General features: G+C 38.3%; 1 protein-coding gene across 1 annotated transcript; it reads left to right on the top strand.

The window, feature by feature from the left end:
* The first annotated feature begins 16,401 nt into the window (after nt 1-16,401).
* Nucleotides 16,402-16,776, top strand: LOC138885734 (uncharacterized). Its single transcript, XM_070166712.1, has one exon. It carries the CDS (start codon nt 16,402-16,404, stop codon nt 16,774-16,776), a length of 375 nt encoding a protein of 124 aa, XP_070022813.1.
* Nucleotides 16,777-17,312: the final 536 nt, after the last annotated feature.

Here is a 17,312-nt window from a genome sequence, read left to right as displayed (position 1 = left end):
TGTCTCAATCTGCTTGTGGAATTAACGGTAGGAGTTTAATTGGATTGAATCTCGTAGATTAGTAGATAAATATCGCCATTTCGTTATATTTAGTGAAACTGTTAATAGGGATTCGATCGGACTAATTTGAAGTAAACGAATATCATCTTTTATTCGTTATATCGTTTCTTTTCTTTTGCTTCTATTTTTTGATGGGATTAGACATTGGAGTGGTGCACAAAGAAATTTTCGATTCACGAATTCATAAATGTCACAGATTGTACCCATGGAACCACGGGAACTTATCTGAATAGGGACGGACTTACAATACCGGGTTCGATGGGGAATCCAATTCTATCTGTGAGTAGGTTGGCAAACGGGCGGGCCGGGTCGGGTTTGACCGGATTAAAAACCGGTAAAGTAAATAAATTATTTGACCCAACTCGACTATATTTAATATGTAGATAATACATACGAATGGAATTATGCATGACTTTTTGAATATGATCATTTTTAGAAAAATTACTAGTTATTCAAACTTGCCCAATTTAACTTTTTGCAAATGTAAAAGTTAAACCCTTTGGTTATCCTTTTTTAAGAGACTAATATAAATTTTATCCATTTTTAAAAAATTCATTATCCAATCCATTCTTTAGTGGAATATGGATGGATAATCATATTTTTTTCATTGTGCCACCACTATCAATAAGGAATATAAATTTCTGTGTAAAACTCTACTAAATTTATAAATACATTTTAAAAATATAATATGTTCAACGTTAAAACCTTAAAAGTATAACGGAAAAAGGCCAAAACTATCCCTATTGTTTTCTAAATGGTTTATAAATACCCCCGACCATCTATCCGACCAAAAAAACACACGATGTTAATTCTATTAATAAATTATCCCCTCAACTAACGGCAAATTGGTAGGCCTATAATTTAATGACGTGTCATTTTTCTACTGGGTCACGTGGTAATCTCAGACTAAAAGAAAAAATAAATCTTATTTAGACTCAATGGCTTCCTTATTTTCACAATCTTCTTCTTGATTTCACCCAAACTCTCTCTCCCCCATTCATCTTCTCTCTTGCGCAACTACCACCATTTGGAGTTGACCTCCACCATCATACTGGCGCAACACTATTTTCACCACTGTAGCGGTTGTCTCCTCCACGCCATCATCGTAGCTACTGCTCCCACCACCATAGTCGTTGCTCTCATCACCTCCTCTACCACCTTGCCTACCTCACCACCATAGCCATTTCTCCCATAAACAACACCCTAAAGTTACAGAAAACTAAAGGAAAAGTGAGGAAAAAACTTCTTATTTTACACCATAAAAGTGAAAATAAAAAAGCTTATATAAATCGTTGGCATCTTCAAGTAATTAAGTTAAGAGTACTTAATTGAGAAACAAAATTTTCTGATGGGTGGTGAGATATCTGAATTCAATATTGATAGGATCAGTTAGGTTTTTTTTTCCCAAATCCAGTAAATTGCCTAGTCCTTTCACTGGTAACTGAAGATGAGATGTTGGTTGACTGAACTAAAGCTCTAGCCGTGATGGACGTCAATAATACCAAAAGACCCAGAAGATTCTTCAAGATTGAAAAGAGATAGAGAGAATAAAGGGAAAAGAAATAGAGAGACCTTGAAAAAGGTCGGCCGTATATTACTATAAAATTAGTTAGGTGGGTTAATGTAATTTTATGACCCAGATAACAAAACCTTGGGTCGGATAAGGTAAATAGATCGAAATAATATTCATTTTTGTTCCAGTCAAAGATTGCCACGTGACTTAGTAGAAAATGACACGCCATTAAATTGTAGGTCCACCAGTTCTGCCGTTAGTCGTGAGGGTAATTTTATTAATAGAATTAACGTCGTGTGTTTTTTTGGACGGATAGATGGACGAAGTATATTTATAAACCATTTAGCATACGATAGAGGTAGTTTTGGCCCTTTTTCGAAAGCACAATCATTTTGTACTTATATAGAGTTGGAGAATGTATACTTTGTTTTTACTTAGTGTTTGTACCCATTTGATAGAGACTGTATTCACCCCCCCCTCCACCCCCCTCTTCCAATTGCATCAGTCATGTTAATCGCAGGTCACTCTATTTTCTTATAGAGGTAAATCTCTTGAATCATGGTTGAGGTTGTAGTTTAATAAAATAATAAAATAGATGGGTTGGATTATGTATACGGCAAAAATCAAAGGGTCCGATTTTGTGACCGTTGAGGCACCTCGTAAAAACCGCTCCCAGAAGGCTCGAAGTTCAGCTCGGGGCTCAACCCCGAGGGTTCTCGATGATCGACCTCGATGCAGTACAAATCAGCGGCTATGATGGACTAACGGGAAGTTCTCAATGCACGTGACTAAAGCTGACCAAGTCTATTAGGCTTGCTACACTCATGCTTGGCCTGGCCGACCTCGTCCCAATGGCATTCCAAATACTCTACCTTGCTCTGCAACTGAGGTATCAAAATATTAATCCTTGAAGATAGAAGAAGAAACATACATTCCCTCGGAGCAAAGGTTACATATTTCTTAAGGTGGCTTTCATAGTTCAGGCTCCGATTCTCTTCATACCGCAGGTACGCCAACTCATCTCCCTTCTTATCACAAAGAAGCCTGAGGGATTTCTCCCCATCCAAGGCTTTCCTCAACCTGGCTTCACAGTGGAGCAACTCGGACTTAAGCTTGTCAAAAGCCTATAAAAAAGGAGCTCAATAAGAAAATGGGAGTGCAAAACTGAAAAGCTAATACAATCGGCAAAAACTCACCATGGAATAGAGTCATTGAGTATCCTCAAAGGTCGAACGCACACCTACTGACCTGGTTTCGTCGGCCCCAGTAGAACCACTCCCAATAGGAACGTGATCGTTCGAGACCTCGCTTAAGGCAGGAGGCCCCTGGCCTCGAACACCCCTCGAAGTACCTTCGGCGGGAAGAGAGGACGACAACAAATGATCCTTGTCCCTCGAAGTACCTTCGACAGGAAAAGAAGATGATGGCAAAAGAGGAACCATTTTTTCTAAGGCCGAAAGCCTCAGGTGTTGCAGGCTCAGTCGAGACATTTTCTCTAGGCCTCCGGGCAGGACTTATCTCACTATGAGCACATTCGCCCTGTGAGGGTTCCTTCCGTTTGTTATTACTCCTCAGTCCTGAAGCCGACGACCACTCCTCCTCTCCGAAGGAGAACGATCTCACCTCAGGAAACTCTCTAATACCTGCGGTGACGAGGTTAGTACACATAGAGTGCCCTCCAAAGAAGGAAAATAACATATCACGTACCGTGGTGTTTTGCCTCCCATCTACCTTGGATAGATCTTGCCACTTACGCTCGTCATAGGATGAACGGGCTGCCAGCTTCCAGGCCCAATTCGCCAGGTTGGGAACCTCATATAGCATCCGCGGGGTTGCTGTAAAATGAAAAAAACGAAAGCGTCTTTATAGAATTCGTCTCCATCATGGCAAAAACGACAAAAACACAAATGTACCACTTACCTGTGACATTCCATTTCCCGAGAAACGGCAGGAACTCAATAGGGATAACATCGACAGTCCTTACTCAGATGAATTGGTTAATCCATCCTCGGTCCCCATTTTCTTCATCATCAACAATAAAGAGTCTGGTGGAACGGTATCACAAATCTAACAGGCCTCGGAAATGAAAGGGTTGGTACAATCTGATGAGATGGCTAAGGGTGAACTCAAGCCCGGCTTCATCCGCAAAGAACCTCATCATCAGTACTATCGTCCAGAACGACGGGTGACCTTATGCCAGAATAGCCCGATATCTTAGACAGAAGTCAAGCACGACTCTATCGGTATGACCTAATGTGAAAGGGTACATGTATACGTGTAAAACCCCCAGTGTATGAGCCATAATGTTCTCTTCTGGGGAGGGTACCTACAATACTACCTTTTCTCCCCATCCGTAATCTCTCCTCCCTGCCTCGAGGTGTTACTCTTCTATTGATGAAGTAAACCTTGATGCATGATCCCAATGGCCTTCGACATTGGGAGGCCTCTCTAGCGAAAGGTCCATCCTCGAGGCAAAGCATCTTGAGATCGACTCGCTAGACGCCGGCGGTGTACCACCGATTGAGCGGGAAGAAAAACCAGAATCCTCCTCTTCTTGGTGAACTGAATTAGGCATGGCAGCCATGGCTATAATAAAGCAATAGAAGGAAAATGAAAACTCAGGCAAAAACTTTGAATTAAAATGATGGAAAAGTTGATGCAAGGAAAAAGAACTCTATGAAAAGGGATATTGGCTCAAAATAGTGAAATCCTCAGAAAAGAAGGAAATAAACTCATATATAGAGCAAGCGGCGGTTGTACGCCTACCCTATAAGGTCAATTAATTCCGACTAGGCCATTATCACTTTCGGGGAGATGTACCGGCAGGATCACCTCAATCATTTCATGACCATGTCGTACGATTAACACTAACGTACGACGTTCGAGGGATCAAAAACCCTCGCATCAACCTAGCCTCGAGATGGTATCCGATCTCTAGGATCTCTGTCAAAATGAAAATAGGCTCTAAGGGGCCATCAATATCAACCTAGCCTTGAGATGGTACCCGATCTCGAGGATCTATGTCAAAATGAAGATAGGCTCTAAGGAGCCATCAATATCATTCTAAACCTCGAGATGGTGCCCGATATCGAGGATCTCTATCAAAACAAAAAATAAGCTCTAAGGAGCTATTCGTATAAACCTAACCTCGAGATGGTGCCCTATCTCGAGGGTTTTTGATAATGCAAGTGCGGGTCATCCACCCAATTCTTTGGCCCTCGAGCTACCTGAGCCCGAGCCAGTTCTCACTAGAGAATTATTAATAAAGCCTTAGAGCTGTTTTTGCCTACAGATCAAGTGAAACGCTCTCTCAATTACTTTAGTCCAGGGCCCATCCGAGTCCAGGCGTATCCTCATCTGGGTCTATCTATAACCCCTTAAGGCTATCTTCGCTCTAAGTTCAAATCAAGTTTTTAGGCCGCCCGAGCTCGAGCTAACTCTCACTCGGGGATTGTCTGTGAAAGTCTTAGAGCTATCTTTATTCTCAGGCGTTTGAACAAATTCTCCATCGAGGACTATCAACAGGGCCTAAAAGGCTAAACTGCGTTCTAAAATTCGAAGCCCTATTCTCACTCAATTCGAAGTCGGGGGTCCCGGCATCCTAAGTTTGTATCAATTCCATCCACGTTCATTTCTAGGAATGGAAAAGGGTTCCAAGGTATATCATATTAACCAATCGGGAACCGAGGGAATACCTACGCTCGGGCCCGGTATTCGGACCGATTGGTGGAGTCATGTGCTCAGATTTTTCATTAACGTAAATAAAGGGAAATCCAGCACAAATCAGAGACAAATTGAAGAAACATTTTTGTATTAATAAACGATGACTACAAAAGCCCACGAAGGGTCCTTACACATGATTACAAAAGCCCACAGATGGTCCTTACAAAGAAGCAAAAAATAACAGTTAAAAGTCTAATCTACTCTCGAGGATATATCCTCGGAAGCAACATCTTCGAGAACCATTTCCTCGGGGGCCTCATCTGGATCTTCCAAATGGCGTATTCAAGGATAAAGAAGAAGCAGAAAACAATGAAAAAGAAGCAGAAAAACATGAAGAGGCAGGAAAAGATGAAGAGGTGGCTAGGTGAAAAATTTGGCGAGTATGGGTCCCACCAGCACCACTATTGGGAAGCCACTTCTTGAAACATTGAACCAGTGTGGTATGCAAAAGTTAGTAGATGGCACCACCTCACTCCATGAAAAGCAAAAGGAGTGAAGCGCCACACTAGGTGGAAGTTAAGAGAGGTGAGCAGCAGTCTACGGTCCACATATCCTCTGATACAAAGATAATTTGAGATTTCTCTCTCATTATTTCAGGTCAACAACAACAATAACAAACCAGTGCGATCCCACTCAGTAGGGGAAAGCTCTGAGAGCGAGCCATAACATAACCGGCGAGAACACTGCAATATGACCTTACGACCACGAGCTTTAAATATGTGAAATAGAGTTGGATGAGGATGAAGAGAAGAAAAGAGTTAAATGCTATTGAAGAATGACTGAATAAAGTTTTGATTCAAGAAAGCTTCCATTTATAGAAAGGTGGCAGCGTAACCGACGACCCAATCAATGCCTTTGGGAAACGTATCGACAGGCGCAATTAATTCTTTTTGGGGAGACAGATCGGTGGCTATATTATCGCTTTGAGAATATACACTGACGCTACATTGAATGATTCTGGAAAGATTTACCAATGGGACACCTCAATTATCATGAAAGCTTACGTCATAAACATGATGTCATCATAAGAGGCTCGAGGAGATCGATGTCAAAATCATTTATTATCATTTTAATCTAAGAAACGTCGGGACTATCTGTATACGGCAAAAATTAGAGGGTCCGATTTTGTGACCGTTAAGGCACCTCGTAAAGACCGCCCCTAGAAGACTCGAAATTCAGCTCGGGGCTCGACCCCAAAGGTTCTCGATGATCGACCTCGACGCAGTACAAATCAATGGTTGTGATGGACTAACGGGAAGTTCCCAAGGCCCGTGACTAAAGCTGACGAAGTCTATTAGGCTAGCTCAAGCCTATACCGTGACATTAAATGGTTGTACCAGCTGTATATCTTTGTAATAAATGCATTTGTACTATGTGGGAATTCACCTTGATATATAAAGGGGACCCTTGTCATTTTGTAAAAGAGATATACAATATCACTTACAACATTCAACACAAGAACATTGTCTCTATCTTAAACATATTCTCTTGATTTCACTACTTACACTTATTGCTTACATTTATTGTGTTCTATTAATTGTTCTTTATTTATTGCTCATTATTGGTCATAAAGAGCTTTCATCAAACCTCTCAATACTGTTAGTCGTTCATCGGCTGTCCATTGCTTAGTATTGAGTTCGACCTTGAAGCCCCATAGAATCAGGCTCGAGGCCCCGATTCTCAGCCGCTCGATTTTCTTAAACACACTATTTTCAAGTTCTTACCTTATTTTCTAGTCTCACTTAGAATCTATTGCCTAACAACTAGCATAAAAATAAATTACATATTTGTGGAACCACAAAATCAAATCTAATTGTAATTACCATTTCAAGGTAAACAGATTAAAATCGAATAATCATTATTAGATGGATATGGGGTCGAGCTAAGAGAGGGGGTCTAATTATATGACACGTGGCAAATTTGGGTGGGGGGGCATAAATAAGTCATTTCTTAAAGTTCTTCCCACTACGAACACGATTGTAACATGTGGAGTTCATTGAACTATGGTGTATCCCTTGAATTCAAAACTCAGATCATACAAGACATACACTTTTCCATAGGGAAGATGTCATTCAAGTATCTGGGAGTTCCATTATCATCTATAAAACTGTCAGTGGCTCGTGTTCCACTGGTTGAAAAGATCATTGCTAGAATAAAGTGTTGGACTACAAAGTTTCTATCTTATAGTGGAAGAGTCCAGCTACTAAAAAGTATTCTTTACAAAATGCAGACTTATTGGACATAAGTATTCCTGCTTCCAAAAAAGATTCTCACAATGGTAACAGCTGTGTGTAGGAATTTTCTTTGGACATGAATCAATGAATTTTCTAGAAAAGCACTAGTAGCTTGGAGTATTCTATGTATGCCTAAAACTGCAGGAGGACTAAGTATCTTAAATTTCATTAAATGGAACAAAGCTACATTATGCAAGCTCCTTTGAGCAATCGATAAAAAGAAGGACAAACTCTAGGTGCAATGGATTCATGCAATCTACATAAAGGGCAAAGACCTGAAGCGTATGGCCACGCCAGCACAAGCATGTTGGGTAGTCAGGAAAATATTTGGAGAAAGAGATTGGATGACAAATGCTAGAAATAATATGGTGGCTATTGAAGAGCTTGAAGATAAGGAGAAGTTCAGCATAAAAAAGGCCTACCGGTTCTTTATTCCCCAGTTCCAGAAGATATCTTGGCGAGGTTTGGTGCTGAACAAACATGCACATCCTACCTAGGACCATTTTATTCTTTGGCTAGCTGTCCATAAGAGGTTGTCAATGGTTGACAGATTGATGAAATATGGTATAAGAGTTCCGCAAGAATGTGTCAAGTTTAATTTTAATGAAGTTAAATCACTAGCTCATCTCTTCTTTGCTTGCCACTACTCTAGCTCAATATGGAGCACACTACTTCGTTGGATATGAGAACAGAAACAAGTCAAAAGCTGGAAGGAGAAAGTTGCCTGGACAGCAAAGAAAATCAGTAGCAGGAGACCAAGAGCACGTATCATTGGGTTCTTGTTTGTAGCAATGGTTTATCATGTATGGTCAGAAAGAAATGGGAGAAGGTTCAGACAAAAAAAAGGGTGAAGGAAAGCTGATTCGAGAAATTATACAGCAGTTGTATATATATGGTCAAAAATTTTATAGTTGGAAGAGTCACTTGGATTGTTTGAATAGCTACCCTACATATATTTAAGTGTTATAGTGATGTATAATTTTAGTGATCCAAAGTTAGTCCTATAGTTGTCATAATCCTAATCTACTTGAAAATTGATTCATGAGTCAAACTGAGTCATATGTACATATTGATACTTGGTTAAATAAAAAATTTCCTTTTAACCAAAAAAAATTATTGCTATTCGAGCAGAATAAACTTAAAGAAGCGCTTGTTATAAACTTAAAGAAGCAATATTTTTCAACTCTTTATTTCTTTGTCCTATAAGTGGTTGGAAAAATATTTTGAGTGCTAAGGAAACTAGAACGTCCTATCCGGTGAATTAACAATATGAGAATTATATATAAAAAATACACATACATCACAACCACGTGGCTTTATAAATTTATAGCCCAAAAATAATAGGCCAATAAGGTCATATAAACATGATTCTTAAATAGGGAAACTACCGGCTATGTCTATTTATAAGTAGCTCATTACAAAAATTGGTCAATTCATAAAATATTACTACTATTAACCAATTAGCTATTTGTCACAAAAAAAGGTCAAATTTTTGCTTTCTTTTGAGTGTGTGTTATTAGAATAGATTGGTACATCTTAAGGAGCTTAAATCTCAGTTTTGGGATGATTTGGTGAAATTTTGAGATAGGTTGAATTTTAAAATTTGAAGTAAAAACTGAATATGAAAAAAAAATATGTGTATCATTTATGTATTATATTTGTATCAATTGTATATCACATGTATATCCACGTATACCTGTGTGTGAGATACATGCGTGATACATGTGTTGCAGAAAATTGTTTTGAACTCGATTTAATTACGAATGTTGATACAAAACTAGTCCAAATCACCTCCAATCTTCTTCAAATTTTGTATATTGACTTATTTATATGTTTTCAATGAATTTCAACTATACCCATTGAAAAAGTTCCTTTTTTTGCTTAGATTTTTAGAATATTGTATTTATTTTTTATTTTCTTTTGTATTTTATCATCTTATTTGCTATCTCATCCATAAAAAAAATTTCCGTCTTGCATCTATTGTTGCTAATCACGCTTAAAATATTGAAGGAGATTTTTGCATGTGATTATTTGATAGAAAGAACCTTGTTTATTTGATTTTTCAATTTTTATATGTGTTTGACTAGTTTTAGTAAGTCTATAACTAATGGCTAGAAGTTGGTAAGTTAAAACTTATTTGAGATATTTGTGTAAGTTTCCCTCTTAAATATACGATTAGAAGTTTGGAACTTCAGTAATAACGTATTATCTAATCGCTGCAAAGCTAATGATTGAAGTAACAAAACTAAAAGAAAAATAGAGGTTGGGGGTCGACAACGTAAGTACTAATAAATTATATATTAAATTAAATATTCTCCCATTTTTTTCTTTTCTTTATAGCTAGACATAATTTTATAATGAAATATTCTCTTTTAGTACACTTTAAGTGATGAATAATTTAGGTTTTAACACATCAGAATTATTAGTCAAAGTTTTAATTAAAAGGATGAATTTTATGTGCAATTATTGAAGCCGTCCAACAAGATAAAAGAAAACTCAAAACTTGGTAAACGGATCGTAGAATCCTCTAGTACATATATGATCTTTTCCATACAACACACACATGAAAAAGAAGAAAAGAGAAGAAAGTGTCAAACTTTAATGAAGGCCCCTTATACACTAACAATGTATATACATCCTTATGAATTTGAAAAAAAATATAATTACATAGCATTATACAAAAATATATACATTTATACTCGATTGCCACGGCCCAAAATCCAAACCTGTCGTGATGACACCTAACACACTTGCTAGGCAAGCCAACAATCACACAACAACTAAACATTTGAATAAAACATGCTTTGATAAACTCAACAGCAGAAGATCTCATAAATATCTGATAAAAATAACTGAATGCTACTACAACCATCCCAAAACCTGGTGGCGACGAGGACATGAACACTACTAAGTATCAATATAGACTAAAACTCTAGTACAACTATTTGAGTAATAGAACATTACTAAATAAAATAAAAGGAAGGAGAATCAAGGTCTGCGGGCATCATAGCAGCTAACTCAAAGTCTCCGAGCAAGTACTAGCACCAATCTAGCAATCACCGCTTCCAGATGTACCTAGATCTGTATACGAAGTGCAGAGTGTAGTATGATTACAACTGACCCAATGTACTCAATAAGTAGCAAGATTAACCTTGAACTGAAAGCAGTGAAGAGCTCAGAAGGATATAGTCAAAATCAATATAATGACAACACATGTAAGATAATGACAAGGATAGTAAATAACTCAGAAAAAACATCCATATTCACATCATTCATGGTACAAAAATTTAAACATACTTTAAAGTTCACATTTAAAGACCAACACTAATAAGAATAGGTCAAGTATAGCTAGCATAAGGAATGGTACATCTCTATGCCTACATGTCAAATATGCATGTCAAATGTAAGGTATCATAGTAATATTTCCAGGTACTCACACTCTCAGAGTACTGAATCTGTCTAGCTCAAATACCTATTCATCACACACAAAATCACTCATCAATGTACAAGTGCCCTCACCAAATCACGTGTATATATTATTGTGCCTACACTCACTACTGGTATGTCAGACTCCGGAGGGGCGGATCCTGCCCGAGCACTAATATAAATCCTATAAGATCTACTGCAACATGCAACTCGATCCACAATAATAAATAAGCCAATAAAGCATGCTGCGACATGCAGCCTGATCCTCAGTAACACTCACAACCCGGCTCTCAGGCTCACCTCAGTCATCAATCTCTCAAGTCTCAAGGCTCGCAACCTCATGCTGCTCAACCCAAACAATAAACTTGTCATGTAATATGTAAATGATAACCGAGAGTGAGATATGATATGCAAATGAAGGATCATGACTGAGTACATAATTGCATTTAAAGTAGATAACCCAAAACATCAGTCATCTTCCGCTTTTACACGCCTTACCTCGCATATGCGTACGCGCTTCTACCCACCTACGTTCGTTTTTGCGGAAACCCATGCCCAACTCATCCTCCATACTTGCGGTCATAATCACGCAAATTCTCGCATTTGTGTATCAACCCCTCTCTAGCCGAACCTGCAGTTGTGCCTACATGGACGCTTCTGCGGCTCCGCGGCCAAGACCTCACATGTGCGGTTACACTAGAACTGAAGCCAACAAAAATTCCTTAAGTCCTAGACTCAATCCGATTTCAATCCGAATAAAACTTGAGGCCCCCGGGATCCCATACAAACATACCAACACATCCTAAAACATGATACAAACTTAGTTGAAGTGTCAAATCACATCAAATAATATGAAAATCACGAATCTCACCCCAATTCAAGCCTAACAAAACCAATGAATTTCCAACTTCTAAAACCAATGCCGAAATCTATCAAACCAACTCCGATTGACCTCAAAATTTGTACAAAAGTCATAAGTGATACAACAGACCTACTCCAATTCCTGGAATCAAAATCTAAGCCTGGTATCAATAAAGTCAACTCTCGGTCAAACCTCTCAACCTTCCAAACCTTCAACGTTCCAACTTTCGCCAATTCAAGCCAGAACGACCTACGGACCTCCAAATTATTATCTAAGCATATCCCTAAGTCCAAAATTTCCATATTAATCTATTGAAACTATCAAAACTTGATTTTAAATCGTATATACAAAAGTCAAACTCCAGTCAACTCTAATAACTTAAGCCTCCAACCTTGGACCTAAGTGTCCCAATTCATTCCGAAATATCCCTGGAATAAAACCAACCACCACGGCAAGTCAGATAACCACAAATGAATATAGAAGAAGTGATAAATGGGGAAATAGGGTTGTAATACTCCAAACGACCGACTAGATTGTTACAACGATTATATATAATATACAATCTTGTATAAGTGTATATAAACACCATTTATATAATATTTGTATTTGAAAATACCTCATGTCCAACATTAAACTAAATGTAAACAATTTATCAACTTGTATAAACATGTATAATAGTATAGGTGTTTAGACATTCATATACACAGTTATACATTATTATTCAGTATTGATACAAACTGCTACATGATTATGATTTTTTATCCCAACTTCGAGTTCTAGTAGTAGGCATTGGACAATTCAACTCGTCAATATGTTCACATATTTACGCAAATAATTCGAATTCAACACCCAGACAAGATACATTTTGTTTCAGATCCGAGACTTTAAGGTACTAACAATAATGACCCAAATTTCAAATTTCACAATCTTCTAAAATTAGTGGTTGTTTTCCAGTGAAAATCAAGTTGAGATCTACAGATTTTTTTACTTTTGTGTGGGTTTTTATTTTTCTTTCAAAATCTTCAATTCTTCTTTTGCTTGCCATTATCGGATCAGGCTGGCGTGGACAACGGAGAAGGTGCCTGAGCCTTCTTCGGAGCCATTGATGGCAGAACTAAGTGAGGGGCAGGGGGAGGGCGAATAACGAAGGCTAGGATAAGAAACGAAGAGGGATCTGTATGGATTAGAGAGAAAGAAGAGAGAGGCGGTGAGGAGAGAATTACATGTGTTGGAAGTGAAGAAAAAAAGAAAAAAAAGTATTCCGAGCTAACAGATAAAAATTGTCTTACAACTTATACACAATCTAGGTTAAATCGGGTAACGACCTAAAATATTAGCCTAATTTTGTTGGTATATTGGGTCAACTAACAATGAGGGTAATTTTTTAAATTAATTTATGTTGGAATACTAAGGAATAATAGTTGAGCAAGAGTAATAAAAGCAATATATTAGACTATCATAGTTAGCTTATTTAAATTTTTACAGTAACATCCTAAAATTCTCTTTACCATAAATAGATTATAAAATAGTACGGGCTTGCCAGTTGTCGGACTGGTAATTGAGAAATTTCTAATGTTTACAAAGTCACTGAAAAATTACAACTATTTTGCTGAAACGCAAAAAGTTTCATCATAATATGTTGGATTATAGGGCTCATGTGTATAAACTTCCAGCATGTTATGTTGGAACTCCATCACACGGAAAGTTATAGCGTAATATGCTGGATTATTAAGCTCCTACATATAAACTTCCAACATATCATGTTGGAACTCCAACACATTATGAAATTCTACAACATTATGTTGGAATCTCATATGTAAAAAATTTGAACTCTAGCATATTATGCTAAAAAAATTCCAAAATTTTTAAGGGTAATTTTCTTCAGATTTTGGTAACGATCCGACCGGTCGTTTCTAACTCTAGCATATTGTTCGGCGGTTTGATACCTTGAGTAGCTTCATTATATGTATTATGACTTTCGCGTGTAGTCAGTTATGATTTTCAGATAGTTCAGAGTTGATTTGGAAGAATAATTTTCAATTAAGAAGCTTTAAATTAGAAATGTTGACCAAGGTTTGACTTTTGAGTAAACAACCTCAGAATCGGGATTTGAAAGTTTATATAGGTTCATAAGGTAATTTTAGACTAGGGAGTATGTTCGGGTTGAATATCGGATCGTCCGGGAGCGATTTGGCGCTTATTGTCGGAAGTTTGCATTTTCAAGGTTTTTAACTAAGTTGACTTGGAGTAGACTTTGGTGTTATTGGACTCGGGGTGGTGTTTGGGGACCTTGGAATTGGATAGGTTCATTTAGATTATTGGGACTTGTGTGTGAAGTTTGATCGTGAACCAAAATGTATAAGAGTGATTCAAACACTTAAGTTGCATACTGGCTAAGTTTAAGAAAATGAATTGCCCACGGTCTGGACTTAACGAGCTCGAATTCATTATTTAAAAGTTTTAACAGATTGTTATGATGATTTTGGACTTGTTCGCTCTTCTTTGATGTTTCAGCATTATATTTTTGGCATAAAAGGTACCATATTAAGAGAAAAAAATATTTGAATTTTGATTCTATTGAGCCATTCTATCTGTATCATAATTACGAAACTATAGCAACAAGAATAATCAAATTTCGAGGTCGTATGAGAGAGTTATTCCCATCTCTGTGTCGGGAAAGATTGCTGGTTTTTGGTGAAAAATATTATTTTTTGCGAATGCGAGAGAGACCACACGAACGCGAAGAAGGAATTTTGGGTTGGGGATTTTGACTATTTATTAGCACCTTTTAGTTTTCATTTTAGTCCAAAAGTGTTTAATTGTATTCCTGAAAACTGATGAAATATGCTTTATTGCAGGAGTATTGGAAAATAAGCCACTAAGATGAAATACAACTCAATAAGGACCGATCTAAACTCAAGGACAAAATTAGGCACAAAAGCTAAAGTGTGGCCCGCAACGGCCGCAGATTGTGAAGGAAAATCCATCAAAGACCAAGTGCAAAGTGCGGGCCGCATATGAAATGTGTGGCCGCAGAAGCTAACCAAGAGCAGAAGTTTAGAATGTTATCATTTCAGGATTAAAGGAAATGCGGGCTGCACAATTATTATGCGGCCACAAAAGTCAGTTATGCGGCCGCACTCAGAAATGTGTAGTCCGCAGAAGAGCCCTATGCGACCGCACCAAGAATTGTGTAGACCGCAGAATATGAGAGATGTGGCCGCATTCCAGAATTGTGTGGCCACAAATTTAACTCCTGCCAAGACTGATATGGCAGATACTTCATCGGCATGGCAAAGTAGAGCAAATTTTCCTCAAGGTTATCCAAACATGATTCACTTACATAAAGAATTGCATGATCATGGGCAAGCCATTGCCGAGTTGACCCCCACAATGAATCAATTAGCCAAGTCTCAACATCAACAAGTGTAAGGTCCTAAGCAAGTCAATGCAATGGAGGGAATTAGCATGATAGTAGACAAGAGAAGGCAAAAAGGTACGCAAGTGGAAAACCGTGTGGAGAATTATGTGCAAGAAGATAGTTGGTTTGATCAAGATGAATCTTACAATGAATAAGAGGAGGAAGTACAATATGTTAACAACTTCCAAGGGCAAAGAACAACTCTCAAGGCCCGAATCAACAACAATGGTGACCTCAAGGTAACCAAGGGAATTGGAATTCTAGCAACTAATGTAAGTGGAATGGTGGTACCAATCAAGGGAATTGGAATAGTAACAACAATCAAGGTAATTGGAATGGTCAAAATAACCAAGGCAATTGGAGTGACAATAATCAAGGATATTGGGGAGGCAACAATCAAGGAGGGTGGAACAATAACCAAGGCAATCACGGGTCGGGCTTTCAAAAGCCCCCAATGTATCAACAATTGAGCACCCTCCTCCTTATCCTTCCCATGGTCCAAGTTCTTCCAACAATGAGATGAGACAACTTGAGAATATATTCAAACAAATGATGGAGAAGAATGTCGACTCCGATGCTCAACTAGCCTCACACAACACTTCAATCCGCAATTTGGAAGTTCAATTAGGGCAAATCTCTCAAGCTTTAAACACTCATCCTAAGGGGGCACTACCAAATGACACGATGGTGAACCTAAAGGGTGGGAACAACACGGGACATGTCATGGCTGTTAATGCAAGGAGTGGAAAAGGTGGGGGTGCACCCACTTCAAGTCAAAGGAAACTTGTGGATGATGAGCAAGTGGTACAAGAATATGAGATCTCGAATAATGAGGTGCAAGCAAATTATGAATTATGGATTTATATTGATGACAATGTGGAGGAGACTCAAGTGGAAGTGAACCCGTCTAGGAATCACATTGTTAACATATCGGAACCGGTAGTGTCAAAGGCTAAGACACCTATGCCTAGGCTCCTCCTCCATCTCCTCAATGGCTTGCCAAACAAAATGGCGAGATTAATTCAAAAAGTTCATTGACATGATGAAAAGTCTATCCATCAATATGCCATTGGTTGAAGCTTTGGAGCAAATGCCCAGTTATGTAAAGTTCATGAAGGACTTAGTGACAAAGAAGCGGTCGATGAATTGTGAAACTATAAAAATGACTCATCAAGTGAGTCCAAATTTTCATTCAATGGCTCCCAAATTGGAAGATCTCAGTGCTTTCACAATCACTTGTACCATTGGAAGTGCCGAATTTGCTAAAGCTCTTTGTGTTCTTGGAGAAAGTATCAATTTGATGCGCTATTTGGTGTTCAAGACTTTGGAAACTGGGAAACCAAGACCCACATCTATGAGATTACAAATGGCATATCGTAGCATAAAGATACCATTGAGAGTGATTGGTGATGTGTTGGTTCGTGTTGATAAATTCATTCTTTTGGCGAATTTTGTTTTTCTTGATTTTGAGGTTGACTATGAGGTGCCGATTATTCTTAGGAGACCTTTCCTTGCTACGGGAAAATTTGGTGCTTAATTGGGAGAATGGCATTTCATGGTTGACGAAGGCATTGTCCTTAGACACAAGATCTCAAAGAATGGAATTGAACTCGACAAGGCAAAGATTGAGGTGATCTCTAAACTTCCACCTCCAACTTCAGTCAAAGGCGTGTGGAGTTTCTTAGGCCACACGGGATTTTATCGGTGTTTCATCAAGGACTTCTCTAAAGTGGTAAACCCCTTGTGCAAGCTTTTGGAGAAAGATGCTAAGTTCTATTTCAATGATGATTGCATGAGAGCCTTTGAACTGCTAAAGCTCACTACTATTCCCATCATCACCGCTCCAAATTGGAGTGTTCCTTTTGAGCTCATACGCGATATGAATGATGTAGCGGTAGGGCTGTTTTGGGGCAACACATCAACAAAATCTTTCATCTGGTCTATTATGAAAGCAAGACCATGAATAATACCCAAGTCAACTATACCGTTACGGAGAAAGAGCTTCTTGCCATTGTGTTTTCTATTGAGAAGTTTCGCCCGTACTTGATGGGTGCAAAAGTGATTGTGCATACG

Source organism: Nicotiana sylvestris, chromosome 2, assembly GCF_000393655.2.
Source record: "Nicotiana sylvestris chromosome 2, ASM39365v2, whole genome shotgun sequence".
NCBI lineage: Eukaryota > Viridiplantae > Streptophyta > Magnoliopsida > Solanales > Solanaceae > Nicotiana > Nicotiana sylvestris.
Note: the sequence above shows the minus strand (reverse complement) of the source record. Positions and strands in the feature narration are given on the sequence as shown.

Bases quoted from the DNA above. Each gene is read 5' to 3' on its own strand.
- LOC138885734 (XM_070166712.1), top strand. From the start codon at position 16,402: ATGACTCATCAAGTGAGTCCAAATTTTCATTCAATGGCTCCCAAATTG.